The sequence below is a fragment of the Echinops telfairi genome, unplaced genomic scaffold, assembly GCF_000313985.2.
Source record: "Echinops telfairi isolate 266 unplaced genomic scaffold, ASM31398v2 ScPeMD7_34;HRSCAF=130, whole genome shotgun sequence".
In the NCBI taxonomy this organism is placed as follows: Eukaryota; Metazoa; Chordata; class Mammalia; order Afrosoricida; family Tenrecidae; genus Echinops; species Echinops telfairi.
The window spans coordinates 155175-174509 of record NW_022103931.1 but is presented as its reverse complement, the minus strand read 5'-3'; the positions used below and the strand labels follow the sequence as shown (position 1 = coordinate 174509).

Here is a 19335-nt window from a genome sequence, read left to right as displayed (position 1 = left end):
GGGTCACAGGGAGGAGATGAGCCAGTCAGCGTGCAGTGTAGCAACAATGAAACATACTAACTTTCCTCTAATTCTTAAATGCTTCCTTCCCACCACTATTATGATCCCAATTCTACCTTACAAATCTGGCTAGACTAGAGGACGTACACTGGTACAGATAGGAACCGGAAACACAGGGAATCCAGGAGAGATGATCCCTTCATGACCAGTGGTGAAAGTGGCGACACCGGAGGGTGGAGGGAAAGTGGGGTAGAAAGGGGGAACCGATTATAAGGATCTACATATAACCTTCTCTCTGGGAGATGGACAACAGAAAAATGGGTAAAGGGAGACGTTGGACAGTGTAAGACATGAAAAAATAATAATAATTTATAAATTATCAAGGGTTCATGGGGAGGGGAAAGCGGGAAAGGGGGGGAGGGAAAAAATGAGCTGATACCAAGAGCTTACTTAAGTGGAGAGCAAATATTTTGAGAATGATGAGGGCTACAAATGTACAAATGTGCTTGACACAATTGATGTATATATGGATTGTGATAAGATTTGTATGAGCCCCCAATAATGATTTAAAAAATGAAATGAAGCACACAAAGATCTATACCCTAGCCATTAGTGAAGTAAAATGGGCTGGAACTAGCCATTTTTAATTGTACAAACATATGCCTGGGATGACAAATTAAAGACAATGGCAAATTCATCATCAAAAGCAACATTTCAAGATCTCTCCTGAATCGTAACCAATGCTGTCATTGATAAGATATTGTCAATACCCCTTAATAGGAAGATCAGATTAACAAAATCACTATTCAAATCGAGGCATCAACCATTAATGTCAAAGATTAATAAACTGAAGATTTTTACAAACTTCTGCAGTGTCAAATTGACCAAACAAGTGATCAAAATGCACTGCTAAATACTAGTGATTGGAATTCAAAAGTTGAAAAGAAACATGGAACACTAGCTGGAAAATGACCCAGGTAACAGAAACAAAGTCAGAAATCTCATGGTAGAATCTTTCAAGACCACCAAATTATTCATCGTAAATGCCATTCTTAATGACACAAACAGTAACTATACAAGGTGTATTCGTTATCTAGTACTGCTACAACAAAAACACCACAGTGGGTGACTTTACCAAACAGAATTGTGTTCTTTCATACTTTCAAAGATTCCAAGGCCAACTCCAGGGAGCGAACTCCAGGTTACGGCTTACTCTCTGTTGGTCCTTGAGGAGAGTCCTAGACCCTCTTTTCAACATATATGAGCCAGCATGGGGTGGAGATCATCATGTGTTCTAGCATTAATCTTCCCCTGAATCTAGGTGGTTCAAAGCCCAGGAACTTGGGTCCAACGGTTGTTTTTTGGCTCTCTCCTCTTCTTTCTTGATGGCAATCTCTATTTGAAAAATTCTCTCATCCTTTAGCCCTTTTGATATCAAAAGTGCTGTAAGCCACAGCCCAGGGAAACACCAACACAACATCATAGTTTTGATGGGATTAAGGGTGTTGTTGCCTCTGTCACAATTAATTGGTAGATCACACCAAATAACACCTTGGGGAGATTATTACATAACTACCAAATTACATTCATTGCATAAATATCAAACCACTGAGATTCAGAGCCAACAAATTGAAAAATAGTTTTGGGGAAGACGATTCAATCCATTACTCATGGGGTTCTCCAAGGATGAAATCCAAAAGAATCAGACGAACTACAGAAACAAAAGAGAAGCTCATAATCATCCAGTCAGAACAAGGCCAAGGCCAAAAGCAGAACAGATCATCAACTGCTGTGATGCATCTAAGCTGAAGTTGAAGAAATTTAAAATAATCCCTGAGAATCAAAACACAAACTTGAGTATAGCCCACATAAATTTAGAGGCCATATCAAAAAGAGATTTGAGCCAATGAACACTAATAACCACAGATCAAAAGAGATGAGTTGCGGGATGTGATCAAGGATAGCATAAATTACAAAGCATTGAAAAGACAGGATTGAAAGTGAAGATTAAAATGGATTTGAGAAGAAACTCTGGAACTTGCTAGCAAATTGAAAATCTAAAGCAAAGGGAAGAAATGACAAAAAAGCTCCACCTGGGGCTATTAGATAATATATAGTACTTGCCCAAAACTAATCTTCCTGAGAACTCTAAACTAGAGATCCCTAAATTCGGAGACACATTTGCTCCAAGAATTTTCAAGCAAGGTACTACAAACCCATTGTTACAAGGGCTATACAGGTAGGGTTCCATGTAAGCATCTGATAGAGCGGAGCATAAAATTGTATAGCACAGCATATATACCACACTTGTTTTTAAATCACTTCCCTATGTAAGATAAGTTATTCTTAAAAGGAATTTAAATCTTTATTAAAAACTAGTGTAAAAGTCAACTCAATATATTAAAACTAATTGGAATATACATTTAAATTTTCAATGCAGGAAATAAAAAAAATAGATGTTTCCATATTTTTAAAAAACAAAATAAATGAAGGCAGAAAAATCCATAATGTTTCATATATACTCGTGTATAAGCCGAGTTTTTCAGCACATTTTAATGCTGTTTTTGTGGTAAAATTAGGTGCCTCAGCTGATATTCAGGTCGACTTATACTCGAGCATATATGGTATATGGATTACCTCACACTGATTAGATAGAATACCATGCCAAGTTCCTAGAAACTAGTTAATGAGAATCAGCAAAAGAATGGAGTAAATTTAAATTTTTTCAGAGGATTTCAAAAAACACAAAGTTAACCTACAGATACAAAAAGTTGCATGCATGACAAAGCAGTTAAACATTCACAGACCATGTTATTACCATCACCAACTTTCAGTTGTATTACATGAATTACTAAAAACTATTAGCACCACTTATTTTCCTGCAAAAATTACTGTACAATTACTCCAGAGAAAAGCATTAAGAATTGGGGGGGAAAGTAAGCTGAACCACTTAGTATCCCTAATATAAATAAGCAACATTGTTTGAAGTACCTTCCAATCGTAGCAGCAAAAATAAATGAAGAACCTCGAGGTAGTAAATATCTAAGAATTTTTAACCGTTTTCTAAATTCTAAACGTTGAATTCAGTTGGCCCCAAGAAAAACCTTAAAAGAATATAGGGGGAAAGGGACAAATTATAAAACTTTTACTTATTTCGGCATACCTGAAGATTGGCAAAATCCAGTGTGTGAAGATAGCACTAAACTTTCAGTCACAGGCTTAATTTTCTGCTCATCACTGCTCCCATTGCCTACAGAATTCTCATCATCATCTCCTATATCAGAAGAGGAAGAGGAAGTAGTCTCTGCTTGCTTACTTTTAGTACTTTTTCTCACAGAATTACGCTTTTTCTCCTTGACATTGCTTGTCTTCTTTTGAGTTGCAGGTCGTTGTTTTGGCTGTTTTTTATTATCTTCAGAACAACTCTCGGCATCAGAGGATGAAGAACCACTTTGGATTTTCTTGGTATTTCTCTTTGAGTTTACATTTCTTCTTTCCCTCAATCCGATTCTTTTTAGCCTCTTATCAGAAGAATCACCACCATCTTCTTTCATGGAGTACTTCTCAGTATCAGATGACGAACAATCTTGTTTCTTTCTTGAGCTTTTTTCAGACAAGTTACACCTTTTTCCCTCTCTACCAGATGCTCCATTCCTACTCTTTCTGTCTTCCGAAGAGTCACAGCTATCTCCTTTACCTGGCGACTTCTCAACATTTTCAGATAATTCACTCTTCTTTTTAGATTTTTCTCTTGTTTTTTTACATTTTTTGCCCCCATCAGTTATGTCATTCTTATTTTGTTTTATACCTTTAGGAAAAGAACCGATTTCTTCGCTCTCATGCATTTTCTCGTTGCCATCAGATGAATCATATTGTTGTTCCATCTTAACTAGGTTTTTCTCCACTTCTACAATTTTTTCTTTTCCTTCAGTTCCCCTTCTGCCCTGCTTTTTATCATCTCCAGAGGAATCATCGCTCTGTTCTTTCTTTGAGGAATTCTCAGCAACGTCAGGTAAGCTACCCTGTACTTTCTTACACATTTTTGTTTTCCACGGCTTGCTCTTTTCTTTAGTTTCACCAATCCTTTTGTCCTCAGGAGAATATAAACTTCCATCTTTCCCAAGAAGAGGCTTATCATCTGTGCCCTCAGAAGCAGCACTTGGCTGCTGCCTTTCCGAGAGCCGGTTTCTTAATTCCATCATGGTTTTGTCTTTATCAACTGTGTCAACTTTGCCTTCTGAAGAGAAATTCTCTCTCTCTTGTTTCCTCTCAATATTCTCACATGCTTTGTCTTGCACAGGCTTCAAACTTTTCTCCTTTTGATTAGCCATTCCTTTTTTACTGTGTTTTTCATCTTCAGAAGAATCGTAATCTTCTTTATTTGGAACTCTCCTTTTGCTTGTGCTGGCAGTCCCAATTTTACTCATACTCTTAATCTCTTTTTCTAGCTCTGAGTCATAATTGGAAGAGTCAGACTGGTTTTGACGTTTCTTTTTAGAAATTATAGAGCTTTTTGCTGATTTGCCCTTTTCAATATCAAAATCTGAACCAGAAGTAGAACTTTTGCGTTTCCTTTTCCCTTTATCATCTTTCTCCATTTGAGTCTTTAGATTATATGAAGTCTTCATATCATTTGCACGCATTTCACCAATATCAGTATCTGAAGAAGAACTATGATGCATTCTGCTTACTTCTTTGAGGATTTCGAGCATTTCATCAGAGTCTGAATTTTGATCCACTGCTGACTGCTTAGATTTAGGCAATTTATTAGGTTTAGGATTTTCTATCGTACTGTCAGAGGAGTTCCGCTTATCCTTTTTTCTCAGAGGAGCTGGTAGTTTTCGTTTCTCTTTAATAGTTTCATTGCTTTCGTCATCGGAATTGGATGTTTCAGGGTTGGTTTCTGTCTGTCGTCTCAAGGGTGTAGTCTTTACACGTGGAGATCTTCGAAGATCAGCGTCTTCTGAAAGTAATGGACCTTCGTTTTCAACCAAAGGTTCTTTATCTCTGCTTTCCTGTACAGGTCCACAGTTCTCTGACTTTGGGTCGAGACTAAAGCTTTTATAGACATCTTTATCTTGTGAAGCTTCCTGACAATCAGCACCTTTCACTGTGGGGTTAGAAAGGGAAACAGGCGTGAGTTTAACATATAATTCTTTTGTGACTTTAGCTAAAGTTTTTGATTTAATACCTCCTCGGTTGTCTTTTGAAGTAATATTTAACTTTATAGAAGAAGTCTCCAGTTCTTGTTCAGTTCCATTGTTGCCATCTTCCCTATCATCAGTCGAACCCTGAACTTCCATAGCAGTCTCAAGATTCTCAAAAATGTCTTCTGGAACTGAGGAAGGAACACTCACAATATCCATGTCTAAGTCTTCAGATGTGTTAGCAGGTTCATAGTGAGGTTCTTCCTTTCTACCACTTTTCTTATGTTCACCACTAGTACTTTTATTTGCTCTTTGTTCATCTGTGGGAACACTCTGATCCATTTGCTCACAATCTACCTGCTTTCTTGACAATTTACCTTCAGACTTTGAAATGTCCTTCCTTTCCAAAACAGAGAATTTTTCTCCTTTTCTAACTTTTGATTCAGACTTAGCATCTATGACTTTATGCTCTTTGGTATTCTTCTCTTTGTTTATAATATCCAAAGCTCGAATTTCTGAATTCAAATCTTCTTCCAGTGCAAGATGAGACTTCTTGATATCAGCTAACACAGATTTAAAAGCCTTAAACTGACGTAACTTTGTAGAAGAAGTGATTTCTGCAATATCTGTTGCCTGCTTCAAAAACTTAACATAACTGGAGTTCATGTTGGCTGTAGTCTCAATAAGTTTTTTTGCCTTCTTAAGCATCTCTTTGGGCACAATTAGTGCTGAATAAGAGTAAGTTATCGAACCAGAACATGGATCATCTAATTTCTTTTCTTCTCCATTGCAATTGGAACTATTCTTCTTTGGAGAAAATCTGGGTGTATGGTCATACACTTTATTACTCTTTTCATTGTCGACTTTGATCTTCTTCTTGTTTTGCTGTAACAACTGTTCTAGATTCTCAAATACGCTGTTACATGCAGTGACCAAGTCCAACAAAGGCTCCGGGTGACAAATGTAGCAATACCATTGGTTGTTTTCATCCATTATTGCAGATAGTTCCTTTCGACCAAGGTTGCGCAGAATGCATTTTTTGCAGAAGGCGTTATGGCAAAAGTCGCAACAAATCAGGTTCCCACCTTCTGCACACCATCTGAAATTTTTTAAACATTAAAATATTATTCTGAGAGAAGCTTATTTCGTTTTCAACCTTTTTATTTTAAATTTCCTGCCAGCAATTTTTGAAGTGATTTAGGTCATCTACTTATAATAGTAATCTAAACCAAGCAAAAACTGAAGCCTTAAAAAGAGAATAGCTTTCCATTAAAGGTAAAAATTATATTATGTCAAAAACACATACATACGATAAGACTGTAAGGATTTCTCTCAAAGAAATAAAGCAACAGCACTGTATTTTAGTCCATCTTGATTCATTACCTACCTACATTGTTCATCCATTCCATCTGAGTCACGGCTAATATCATCACTCATGTAATATTTAAAACAATTCTATGAAGAGAAAAGAGCAAGAGGTAATGTTTTTCAAAGTTTATAGTATTCATAAAGGATTTATTTCTAAGTTACCCAAATAGCAAAAGCATCTTTATATTTGTCTTTTGAGGGGGAAAAAACTACTCAAAACGTGTACTCTCAAGAAATAGGATTATCTTAAGAATTAATTCCTTTTCATAAGATGGTGCTTCAGGAAGTTCTTGGTAACATTCCATGATCTTTTAAATCAATGTCTATGGGATTTCTGAAGCCCCCACATAGATTTCCAAGTCACCAAACATCACTATTCCTCATATAAAAATTTATAAGACATTTGAATTTTACATTGTCTCTACATAAAATTTTATTAGACATCATTGCCACTTAATAATTTTGATAGCTGCTATATGTAATCACATATTATGTGTACAGCTAAGCAATTAGCACACATTACTTTTAAACCTCAAAATGCTTACCACACAATGTAAAGAATATTAAGACTAATTGGGGGAAGGGGGGGCAGAAATCTAAGACTTTTAATATGTAAGTAAATCCCCCAGAGTAATACAACTAGCAAAACTGGTATTCAAACTCGAATCTGATTGATCTCAAATTCCAACACATTCAGAATGGAGATAGGAGCTTCCATGTCCACTGATGTAAACTGTTGATTACGAAAGTGGGCTAGGCTTGCTATAGAGCAAAGTGTGGTGAAATTAGATGGTGCCTGGCTATCAGAAAGAATAGCATCTGGGGTCTTAAAAGCTTGTCTTCAAACATGCAAGCATCTAAGGGAGACATGGAAGAAGTACACTAACTAGTCTGTGTGATCCAAGGATTGTAAGATAATAAAATGCAAGACCAGACAAGAGAGACTACATTAGGGCTTATTCTAAGTACCCAGTTTACAGAAGGCTATGGATGATAATGGAATCCCATAATCTATTTACAGAGCTCCCACCTGGATTAAGCCTCTGGTGAATTCCCTCGAACCACTGTTACGGATGTGAATAGCCTTGCCCTCAGACAGAGTGCATATGAAAGTGGATTCATGCAGCTATAGTACAGTTAAAATTTAACCGTCTCATCTGCTTTCCCTTTTGACCCATTTGTAATTTGTTCTAGTTTTTATTACTTTCTGCTTTCTTTTCTATTGAGGCTTTTCTGTGGATTTATTTTGTCGGTAGTGGCAAGGTTTGTTTTTTTTTTTTGGTGGGGAGAGAGGTATGATTTTCCTTATATGATATCCAGGATAGATTTACTACAGAAACAGTCAATAGACTTTTTCAGGTTATGGCAGAGGAAGTTGGGGGGAAATAGGGAGCTAATAATGAGTACAAGAATGAAGAAAACTTTCTAAAATTGATTATAGTGATGATTGCATAACTCTTTTTAACATCTTTAAAACACTGAATTGGTATGTGAATTATGTCAATTAAAATGTTAATATATTTGCAAACTGTTTTATTGGCGTTTCATCCACATATATAATTCAATAGTTCAATCATATCAAAAATTATACAATTACCATATTCAACTTTAGAACATCGTCTTCTTCCTTATATTAACTATTAGTATAATTACTATTTTTTTAACTGTGGCAAAATCTTATGTATTTGGGGGTTGTGCTGTTTTGTTAGGGTTTTAATTATACATATTATGGGGTATATCAGGGTCACCCTCTTGAAGTTGCAGTTTATCTTTTCTCATTTTTCGTGGTATAAAATCCAGAACTTATGAATTTATAGAACCAGCAAGTAGAATAGGGGTTTTGGTGGGGAAGGGGACACATAGGGGGTGGCAGGGTGAAAGGAGTCCATATAGGAATAGAAAGTTTGGGAAATGCTTGTGGTAGCCGATGTACAATTCTGTTGAAAATGTTAATTTTTTAAAGGGGGGCTAGGTTCAACAGACTAGTCCTTTTAAAATATGTGTGTAAGTGTACAGAGACATAGGGAAAAGGTACACACATTATGAATCCTGCAATACTAAATTCAAATGTCATAATTTAAAACTAGAAGCCTTAAATAATATGTTCAACTAGATGAAAGGCCTCAAATTAAATGCAACCTTAAATTCAAAGAAGGGATGGGCAGAAACTGCTAAAGGGAGGCAGTAAACTGTAGTGAATTCAGGCAGGTGTATCTCTCAAAAATGTGTGTAAAATAGGAACTAACGCTGGAGTTCTTGTCATAAGGCTGTCTTGCCCCTTCATTTTAAAAAAGCTTTTGTTGAGAAACAAACTAGCAAAAATATGATTTGGAGAAGACCATAACTTTGATATAATAAATATTTTAAATTACGGCCAAAGTATTATCAATTAAAAAGTATTTAGAACTGTAGAAAACATAATACACAGGAAACATTTCAATTCTATTATCTTCAAAACGTCTTAAAAACTCTGCTTCAAGTGTTGCTATGAATAACAATTGTCAAGTCAGCCGGTTACGGTGACAAATGTACTTCAGAGCAGAATGGCTCCATATGGTTTTCTTAGCTATAAGTTCTATGGAAATAGTTCTCAGGTCTGCCTTCCATAGAACCATTTGATAGCTTTGAACTGCCAACCTTTGGGTTGCCAGCCAACCAATCACAAACCGTTCATACCACGCAAGCACCCTGGTCCACGTGGAGAGCTAAAACGTGGATAAGTAGGGTATATAAGTGAGAAGGTTAGGTTATAAAATGCATGCATACATAAACTCTTGAGACTTTCAAACATGAGGCTCTCTCATCTACTACCTATTGAATACATTGTCTCTTCCCACAACATTGAACCAACCCTACTTTACCAAGCTAATTCAGATTCATATTTCACTTTATCACCTCCATTGAAAAAAAAACCTCAAACCCAAATACGAATTTCACAGGATTCTTGTGTCTTCTCAAAATTAAGATGTATTTCACCTACTAGAGCACTTACCAGACAATGCTTGTCTTCCCCACTACAAGATAAACCCACCAAGGAAAGAAATCATTTCCAGCTTTTACGCATCATTGTATCCCAAAGGTATGGCACATGGTAAGTAATCAAATATTTGTGGAATGAATCCATCAGCAAAACACTGCCTACCTTACAAATAAGGACTTGTAGTGAAGGATGTCTGTAAATGGAATCCTTTTGAAAATGATTGACCTGTTGTCCACAAGCTGTGCAGCTCACTATCCCATGAAGCCCGTCTTCTAAGAGAAAGTAGTTACCATTATTTACATATACACATAAAAAAATTTAGCCATCACTTTTTCTCTTCTGTATTGAAAATTAAATGGCTCAAGAGTCCTTGGAAAAAAAACATTTTTGCGCATCAAATAGGTTAATAATTTTACTAGTGGTCTAAAATCATAATTATCTTGGCAAACTCCATAGCTACAAATCCTAACTGGCTCTTTCACACATAGCAAACCCTATTTCTCCCAACTTAATATTACTTAATGAGATTTCCCATTTAAAATAACAAGTTTTAAAACTAGGAACCAAGAATCCCCCCCCTTTTCATTATTGCTTTGCAAATAAATTTACTATCAGTTCTGAAAGAATTGAAAATTAAGTAATCTATGTGGAAAATATTCTTTTTCAACTGGATACTTAGCTATACCGTAAAATAGAAATGTCTGTGTGGTAGTCACCTAATCAGGTGTCAATTTAAGGATTAAGAGTGTAGGGGTGGAATCTAGGCCGTCAATCTGTAGATGCCAATGAAGACTTCTGTGTGAGCATGGCTTCCTGAGAATTTTGGGAAATCTGGTACCTTCCTCCTGGGAGGCAGGAAAGACTCTCTCTCTCTGACACACCCTGGGAGATACAGCAGCTGACAAGACACATGGATCCAGCCTGATACAGCCCTGGGAAGCCACGCAGAGACCCCTGCCAGCGCCGAGATGTTTCCAATGCCACTGGAAACAAAGACTTTCTACCCAACTGGCCTGTGATCTTCTACATTCAGCATCATTGCATGTGTTTCGTGAGTCTGAAGAGGACATTGTAGACTGATATCGGACATATGGGCTAATATCAGACTTATGGACTTGATCTGGACTGGAATGCTTTCTGAATGTTCAAATGCTCTTGTATATAAATCTTTCTTATACACATGTGTGTCCATGGATTTGTTTCTCTAGTCTACCCAGACTAACACAGTCTGCAAAGATCCTATCACAATGGCACACAAAAGCCTGACAATTTTATAATATTATCAATCTCCTTTTTAGAAATTACTTCAAAAAGGCCCAATAAACTGGTCTTCTTTCTAGGTCTATTCCCTTGTCCACTACACATCAGCATTGACTATTATTTCCAAACAAGTATAAAGTATGGTGGGTATGTCTACCTTGGCCACATAAACCACAGAATGAATAAATCAAACAGGCACAGCACTAATCCTTAGTGAGTGCAGAAGAAGATAGTACAAGCAAGAGGGAAAAAACTAAAGACGAAATCTGTTCTGCCTCACTTTCCTTATTCCAAGTATTGTTGGGGCAGTGCTTTACAGTTAGGGAATTTGAATCTTAAGAAGAATCTAAAGAACAGCAGATAGTCTTTCCCAGCATTAAAATAACAGTAATCTCCTAAACATTTGTTTAAGTTTTACAGGAGATTATCATGTGAAACCAGGACTTTTATCCAAATAGGAGATTATGATTCAAAAGAGGGCACTTAAGTGATCACATTGACAATTACAAAGAGACACACTCAAAATAAAACACACTCAAAACAAAAACTGCTCTACCTCCAAGCAAGAGGTAAACAACCACATACATTTCTAATAACTTAAGGTTTACTCATTCTTGTCAGGTTTTAGATACAATACACAATGCCCTTGAATATTACTGCCAATATTTTCATTCACTGAGCTAAAAGGGTTTAATGTGTATGAACACATTCTTTATGAACAATACAGAAAACTTAAAAACGCATTATATTAGTTTCTAATATTTTATATTAAATCAGTGTTCTATATAAATGTTTGATCTTGGATATTCATATATTTTGTATTTTTGTTCAACAGAATACAGTTGCATTTTTTCACTCCAAATTAAAGATTTCACTCAAATAAACTAATAAGATATATAAATGAAAACTAGAATTTGAATGTTAATCTAATAATTTTATTAAGTACCTTCTACGTGCTTTGCACATCTACCACTCCAAACGCACGCTAAGGAGTCCATTCTGACTCATAGCGAACCTACAGGACGGAACAGAACTGCCCCTGTAGGTTTTTGAGAAGATAAATCTTTACTAGAGTAGAAAGCCTCATCTTTCTCTCTCAGAGAACCTGGTGGTTTCAAGGTGCTGGTCCTGCAGTTAGTAGCCTACAGGTAACCCACTACACCACATGGCTCTTTAAAACTTTACAAGAATGAAATAAAGGTAGGTGATCTCTTGAAGAATTTCCTCCACACATGCCCAAGGAATTGCACACAGGGTAGTCATTAATTATACATTTTAAAAATGAAAATACTGAAAACAAGTTCACAATCAGGATTATGGTTTGTTCTATAAATACTGAAAAAGAAATTGAATAAATATTTATTAATATAGTTAAGTAAAATGAAAAATTACTGAGAAATGTTACAGAAGGATATATATACTTAGTATACTATTTTATATCTTTTTAAATGAAAACTAAGTGTTCAATAGTAAATACTGTACACCTAAAGGGAAAAACATATGCATAGAAATGGCGCACACGATGAAAAATACAATGTTTCCTCCCCGCTCCCACTACCATGACTCGAATTCGACCTTGCAAGTCGGGCTAGACCCGAGGATGTACACTGTACAGATAGGAACTGAAAATACAGGGAATCCAGAGCGGATAAGCCCTATAGGACCAGTGGTGTGAGTGGTGAAACAGGGAGGGTGGAGGGAGAACGGGTAGGAAAGAGAGAACCGATTACAAGGAACTATATGTGACCTCCTCCCTGGGGGAAAGACAACAGAAAAGTGGGTGAAGGGAGACGTCGGACAGGGCAAGATATGACAAAATACCCATTTATAAACTATCAAGGGCTCATGCGGGAGGGGGGAGCGGGGAGGGAGGGGAAAATGAGGACCTAGTGCCGGGGGTTTAAGTGGAGAGAAAATGTTTTGAGAATGATGTACAAATGCGCTTTACACAATTGATGTGTGTATGGATTGTGATAAGAGTTGTATGAGCCCCTAATAAAATGATTTTTTTTAAATGCTACACACAACAGGGATACAAGGAGTGGCACGAAAAGAGAAATGGATTAAAAGTAGAACTGGGAGGGGGAAAAAATGAGAAGCTGATACCAAGAGCTCCAGTAGAAAGAAAAAGTTATGAAAATGGTGATGGTAAGAAATGTACAAATGTGCTTGACAGAATAGATGGATGTATGAATTGTGCTAAGAGTTGTATGAGCCCCCCAATACGATTAAAAAATGAAAGCAGAACTGATCCAATATTTTAAGTGAAAGTTGAAGCAACGATGGTAAAATGCAAAAAAGATATGAGAGGATTTCAAAAACTTTTGAAAATTCCACTATCTTTTAATACCAATTTATCAAAGTTTTATAAAGTTTTTCTTTATTAAATTATCTTAAAGATTGTAATACAATTTAGTTTATATATAGAAAAGATCAGTTTTCATTTTTGAGCTTAATAAATTTTAATAGATTTAAAGAGAACAAATTTCTGTGGAATATTTTTTAAAGTAACATGTAAAATATATTCTGTAACAAGCTGGTGAACTTGTGCCAAAAGAGAATATGGTATTTAATAACTAGTGACTCTTAAGACGGTCAATATGTCTTTGTGCTTTAATTTTGGTCCAAATCAAAGTAAGATTATTTATATGTGCAAAGTTTACCTTATTGACAGCATAGCCTCAAATTTGGAACTAACTTTTTTTTAAAACAAAGTTTGAATAGTAACTATAGCAACTCAGTGCCTCATATAACTTGACTATTCATATATGTGCATATAAGTAAACATAATATTTAATTTCCTGTGTGATTTCTGATGGCTTACAAATGTGTCACACTTGTAAGGCACCAACAAATATTAATGATTGAAGTGCTATTTGTTTATTATGATGATGTAAGTATGTGTATACATAAAGGAAATATTTCAGGTATCTATTAGCACAGACCAAATACCAGCCCCCAAACCAAATATCACTAGGAATACCCGCCCAACAATTGTTTCATTTTTTAATTCTCCTTTTAGTCTGTATCCACATTTCAGACATTGACTGCACTAGAGCAGTGGTTCTCAACCTTCCTAATCCCGTGACCCTTTAATACAGTTCCTCATGTAGTGGTGACCCCCTAACCATAAAATTATTTTTGTTGCTGCTTCATAACTGTAATGTTGCTACTGTTATGAATCAGGCGACCCTTGAAAGGGCCGTCCAACCCCAAAGGTGTTGCGACCCACAGGTTGAGAACCGCTGCCCTCAAGTCTTTCCCTCTACAAAAAATACTCTTTAGCTATTCATTTTAGCAAAATGTAGCATCCTAAGTTGTATGCATCCTCCATAAGAAAGAAATAGTTGCTACTGGTTCTTAACCATCCTTCACTACATGTTGTTTCTCTCAAATTGTAAAACTACTACTTAGAACTTAAGGAACTCTGCTGCTGCAAGGGAAGTTGTTCCCTCCAAGGAGCTAGGTTCTCAATAAAGCCACCTTATGCAAGATGCAAAGAATCCCATCACCCTTCTAGACGAAAGACTAAAACATTTACTTGATTTTTCTAATAATCTAACACATTTTTTATTGTGAAACACGTATGTACAACATTTTATGAGTACAAATATATTACTAGTTCCATCAAGATTATAGGTCTAACATTAAAATTCACACAAATTTTCACCAATATAGAACTCCACTCTAATTTCACAATTACATAACATGAATATTAAATGGAAGTGTCAACCTTATACTTCAATTTAGAAATTTAGTGTCATATTCGTGCTTTTGTAAATTCAGTCCTTTCAGTCATAAACACTTTTTCCCCCAAAAGTACATATGTGAACTATTTTCAAATCACACACATACAAGTAGAGCCATAACTCTAATGTTAACACATTTCTAAATTAAACTTCTTTATGCTTAATTGTCTGCAGATAGTTAGCTCATATGGTTATAAGTGGAGGGTAGACAGCCAAAGAGAGAGAGGTAACTTAGGCAGATGAAGGGAGGGTTGCTAGCTCTCCCTTCTTCCTACTCAGCTCTTCATTGCTATCTTTACATCAATGGATCGCAAACTTGAAGATAAGTAAGTAAACAATGGGGCATATTCTTTACCTCGTCCCCCGAAATTGTTAGTGTTAAGTCAGGGGATTTCATTTTTTTAAAGTATTGCAATAATACTAACATATATACATATGCCCATCACTCATAATGTTCTCCATATGTGTAAAGTTACCTGAAAATCACAGCCATGGTTTTGTACAAATCTGAAATTCTCAAGGGGTCAGGGGGGTGAACACATGGTATTCTGACATGTACTTAGTATAGAACATGTGGAAAAAGGAAATGTCAACCTTATTGATGTAACTTAATAGCCACTGAAGGCAAAGATGTTTTGATAAATGGTGTTTTAACCTTTTCTGTTTCAGAACTCACAGAGAAACAGAAATTATTTTTTAAGTAGTGCTTTTAATAAACAATGGACAGAAAAATGGAGGTATTTTCAGTAAGCACATCAGGTTTTCCAATATGGACATAAACAGCATTTTAAACTTATGTTTTCATTTTCACTTGTATTTACCTCCGCGTTTTTTGAGATTTTCAGTTTTCATTTTACTTCTGCTTCTAAATTCAGGCCCTTTAAAATCATCTTTGTCTTCATTCAGCACTGGCTCTGGTTGTACAATCACTGTACCTAGAATGATTTCATTTAAAAAACCATTACACATATTAAGTGTGCAAGTGAAGTACAAGACTTCAGTTCAGATAAAGCCAACTTTGGTGGTGCATAGTTTGTTTTCCTTCAAGTTGTCAATATTTGTAAAAGGACCTCTCATGATTCAAGAATAAACAAACCAAAAAAAACAGGAAATGGTATAGAGGCCAGATGTCAATAATCAGATCACTTGTTGGACTGTAATTCATAAAAGCAGTGGTGGGTTTAATCACTGATTATAATAGTAATGTGTGAGTCAAGTAGCAAGCCACAGCCCAGTTCTGAATTTTTAATAGTGCTTACCACAAATGCTGTCATGAATATGAGCACCCATATTAAGTTATGTAACAACTTAATAAAATAAGTGAACCAGAAGGAAAAACAAAAGGTAAACATTACAAGTGGTTTTGTATTGCTCTGGGAGAGAAGTGGGTGGAGGGAAAATAAAAGAATATTCTATTACAGCTATTTCTTTTTCTGCATCGCTTCCCAACCAGTATATCAAAGCTTCAGCATCCTGCAAAGCACTTTAGGAATTTAAACAGAAGACTGCTTTAAGATACTCTTAACAGTGATATCAATTTTTAGTCCCATGGAAATAATTTAGAATAAAATGTCCTTTTTTAGCTACAAAATTGTGTGAGCTGAGATGGGAGGTTGTTAATTCAAATTATTACATTCCCTTAAATAAATAAAAGTCGGTTTTACTAAAAGGGTCTAGATGTCACATTTCTCTACATTACTTAAGTCTAGTTTACTGGACATTACTGGCAACAGTTATAAAAGTAAAACAGGTATTTTATAAAGGGCTGTCTTTTTGAAGCATGGACAAATATTATTCAATAAAGGAGATTAGGGCAAGTTATTGCATATACTTTCTAAATGTGTTTTTATGTTACGGGGGTTGCGAATACTGAATTTCTTCAAATTGCGAATTTAAATAACATCAACCAAAAATAGTTATTACCAAAAAAAAAATTCTTGTATGTACTTCTAGAGAAGCACAGCATTTGAGAAGTGCTAAAGATTAATGGCCTAGTGGTTACTCATTGTATTGCAATCCACAAGGTCAACAGTTTAAAACTACCATCCGCTCTGGAGCTTAGGAGAATGACAGGGTTTTCTACTCCTGTCAAGAGTTAATCTCGGGAAACTCACAGGGGCACACATACCCTTGTCTTGTAGGGTCACTTTGAGTCAGCATCGACTCCATGGCAGTGAGTTTAAGTTTCAAGGGAGCCCTGATGGCATAGTGGTTAAGCGCTGGGCTGAGATCCACAAGGTCAACAGTTTGAAACCACCAGCCACTCTATGGGATAAAGAGAAGGCTTTCTACCCCGTAAAAGAGTTACAGTCTCAGAAACCCACAAGGGTAGTTCTAGCCTGTCCTATAGGGTTGTTATGAGTCAGAATTGACTTGATGGAAGTGGGGCAAAGAATTATAATTAGCAAAGGGGGTGGATGTTTTTCTGAAGAGTGTTCCCTGAACAGAAGCAAAGCAGCATAGTGCAAAGAGCACTCCCTAGCTTGAAACTGAAAGATCTTGGTTCATATATTACCAATTTAAAGCAGAAAAAGTCCCTAAGCTCGGAATTCGTCCCTTCATCTTTACAAGTACAAATAGCTAACTGTTGTGAGAATTAGATGAGTAAATTTTTCAAGAGTCTGGTATTTCTTTATACTTAATAGATTATTATAACAATAATAACAGCCACCAGAGTCAACCTTACGAAACTGGTCTATTATTGTTTGGTCAGGAGAGAAGTTTAGTTTAGGTTAGGTTAGGAATATCTCATTATTAACTTACTTCCACCACACCATTAAGTGAAATGTTTAAATGAACTACTCTGAGATCCCCCAGTGGCCACCATAAACCATGTGCAGTGAGAATCAATGAGGATATAACAATCCAAAGTTAGTCACTGCCTACAAGACACAGATTACCATGTTAGCTGTTTCTGCCCTAGACAACCAAACCCACTATAAAATATTGTCATAGATGATTTGATAAAGATAAGTAAATGGAAGACGAATCCATTTTCCTTCTATACCTTCTCTCTTACTAATTCCCTTGTCTCATTTAATTACTCATCTTTAGTAACTGCCTGTTGATCCTAATCAAGCACAGTCCTAATTCCTCCCACACATATTTGAGAAGCCATAATGAATCAAAAAGTTTATTACAAAAAATATATATAAACTGGGAACAATGTTTAATAAAAACTAATAAACATATGACATTAAGAATAAGAAAAAATTAAGAGTTTAAACATTATTGAACAAAGAAAAAAAACACTGAAACTTTATCTGAAACATCATTATAGTATCAAGTCTCCTGATATTCTTGCATCATTCAATGATACTGATCTCAGATTTGGGCTATGAAAAGCCCAACAATTTTATTTTGCTTTATACCACCAATCTCATTAATGAGGCTTTATGACAACTGTCAACAGTTGAGAAATATAAGACAAAATATTTTTGATAATTACAAGAAATACAACTAAATCAATAACAAACCGTTAACTTTATTTGGCAACCTTAGGGAATTAAAAATACAAAAGAACTGAATACGAATTCAAATGTTCTTTTTTAAATTTTTTAAGGATAGTCATTATAATTTTTAATGTAGCAAGCATGTCAATATTTGCTAATCTTAAAATTAATAAACATTTTAACTTTAATTATTACAGAATAATTTCAAAGCAAAAATTCCTTTTCTAAAAGCCAGTAAGAGGACAAAATAGGTTTGATATATATTACCATACTCATACATTCCCTAGACTACCATGAATAAAATGCCAAGTTTGGTTCTTCAAACAAAATTAATGTGCTTAAATTTTCATCTTATGATATTATTTTGAAAAGCTGTATTTTTATATTAACTTGAGAAAAATATTAACACACATTACCTTTTGGCAAGCTTTGCATAGTAATATCATTTTCTGAATTTTCATTAGAAGTATCTTCATTTATTGTTTCATCCAAAGGTTTTTCATCATCGGATTCAACATACTTTGTTACAACTGAGGGTTTCCTGTAAAGAATTAAATTCATAGAATAAAGTTAAAGATGGAAATTGACACTTATAAAAATTGACATATATAACACTTGCAGATTGAGTACTGGCTGCAAACTAGAGATGCACATCACAATTATTTAATAGAATATACATCTCGAATATCACCCAATTAAACATGATTTACTAGGTCAAGGCAGGATCAGAGCACATGCAATTTGAAAATGATACTAGAGATATGATGGTCACTGCTTTCAAAATAATTACGTTAAGAGAGTAATTAATGGAAAGTGTGTTTATTAAAAGGAATTACAACTAATTAATATTAAGAGTTGTCCAAAGAATTAACCTGAACATTTCTAAAGAAAGCTATCATACACACTATACTGGCATAAAAATATACTTAATAATAGTTTTATTCATTATTTACATTTTTAGTTGAAAACGTAGCAGTGAAATCCATTCTTACCACTCTTTAACCCCTCATAATTTCCTTATCACTATAATAGCTATCTGCTTCCATAGCCTAAGTAATTTCTTATAACTCTAAAATTCTCATATTGCCATATTTGAGGCATTTAACATTTCATTTACCCTTTTTCAAAAGAACATGTATTAACTTAAAAAAATGAAGTCTATTAAAGGACTAGTATTACATACTATTAATAGTAATACATAATAAATTCCTATAAAATCCATAGTCAGGTGAAAGATAAAGGGGAGTTCATTAGAGGAGAATAAGTCAAAAAATGTTGCTACCAGAAATCCAATTCATATACTGCATGGAAATTTCCAAACAAAACCTATTTAAGCAGGTTTCTACAACCAGTGGATTACTATAGACAAGTTCTCTCAG

General features: G+C 35.2%; 1 protein-coding gene across 1 annotated transcript in view; it reads right to left on the bottom strand.

Moving 5' to 3' along the window:
• The window catches only part of ATRX (ATRX chromatin remodeler), a 256653-nt gene that overhangs the window by 164948 nt on the left and 72370 nt on the right, over positions 1–19335 (bottom strand). The window contains exons 5-9 of the mRNA XM_004715899.4: positions 18373–18497; positions 15326–15439; positions 9658–9767; positions 6535–6602; positions 3164–6246 (exon numbers count right to left, since the gene is read on the bottom strand). Of these exons, the coding sequence (XP_004715956.2) occupies positions 3164–6246; positions 6535–6602; positions 9658–9767; positions 15326–15439; positions 18373–18497 (3500 nt within the window). The remainder of the gene's footprint in view (positions 1–3163; positions 6247–6534; positions 6603–9657; positions 9768–15325; positions 15440–18372; positions 18498–19335) is intronic.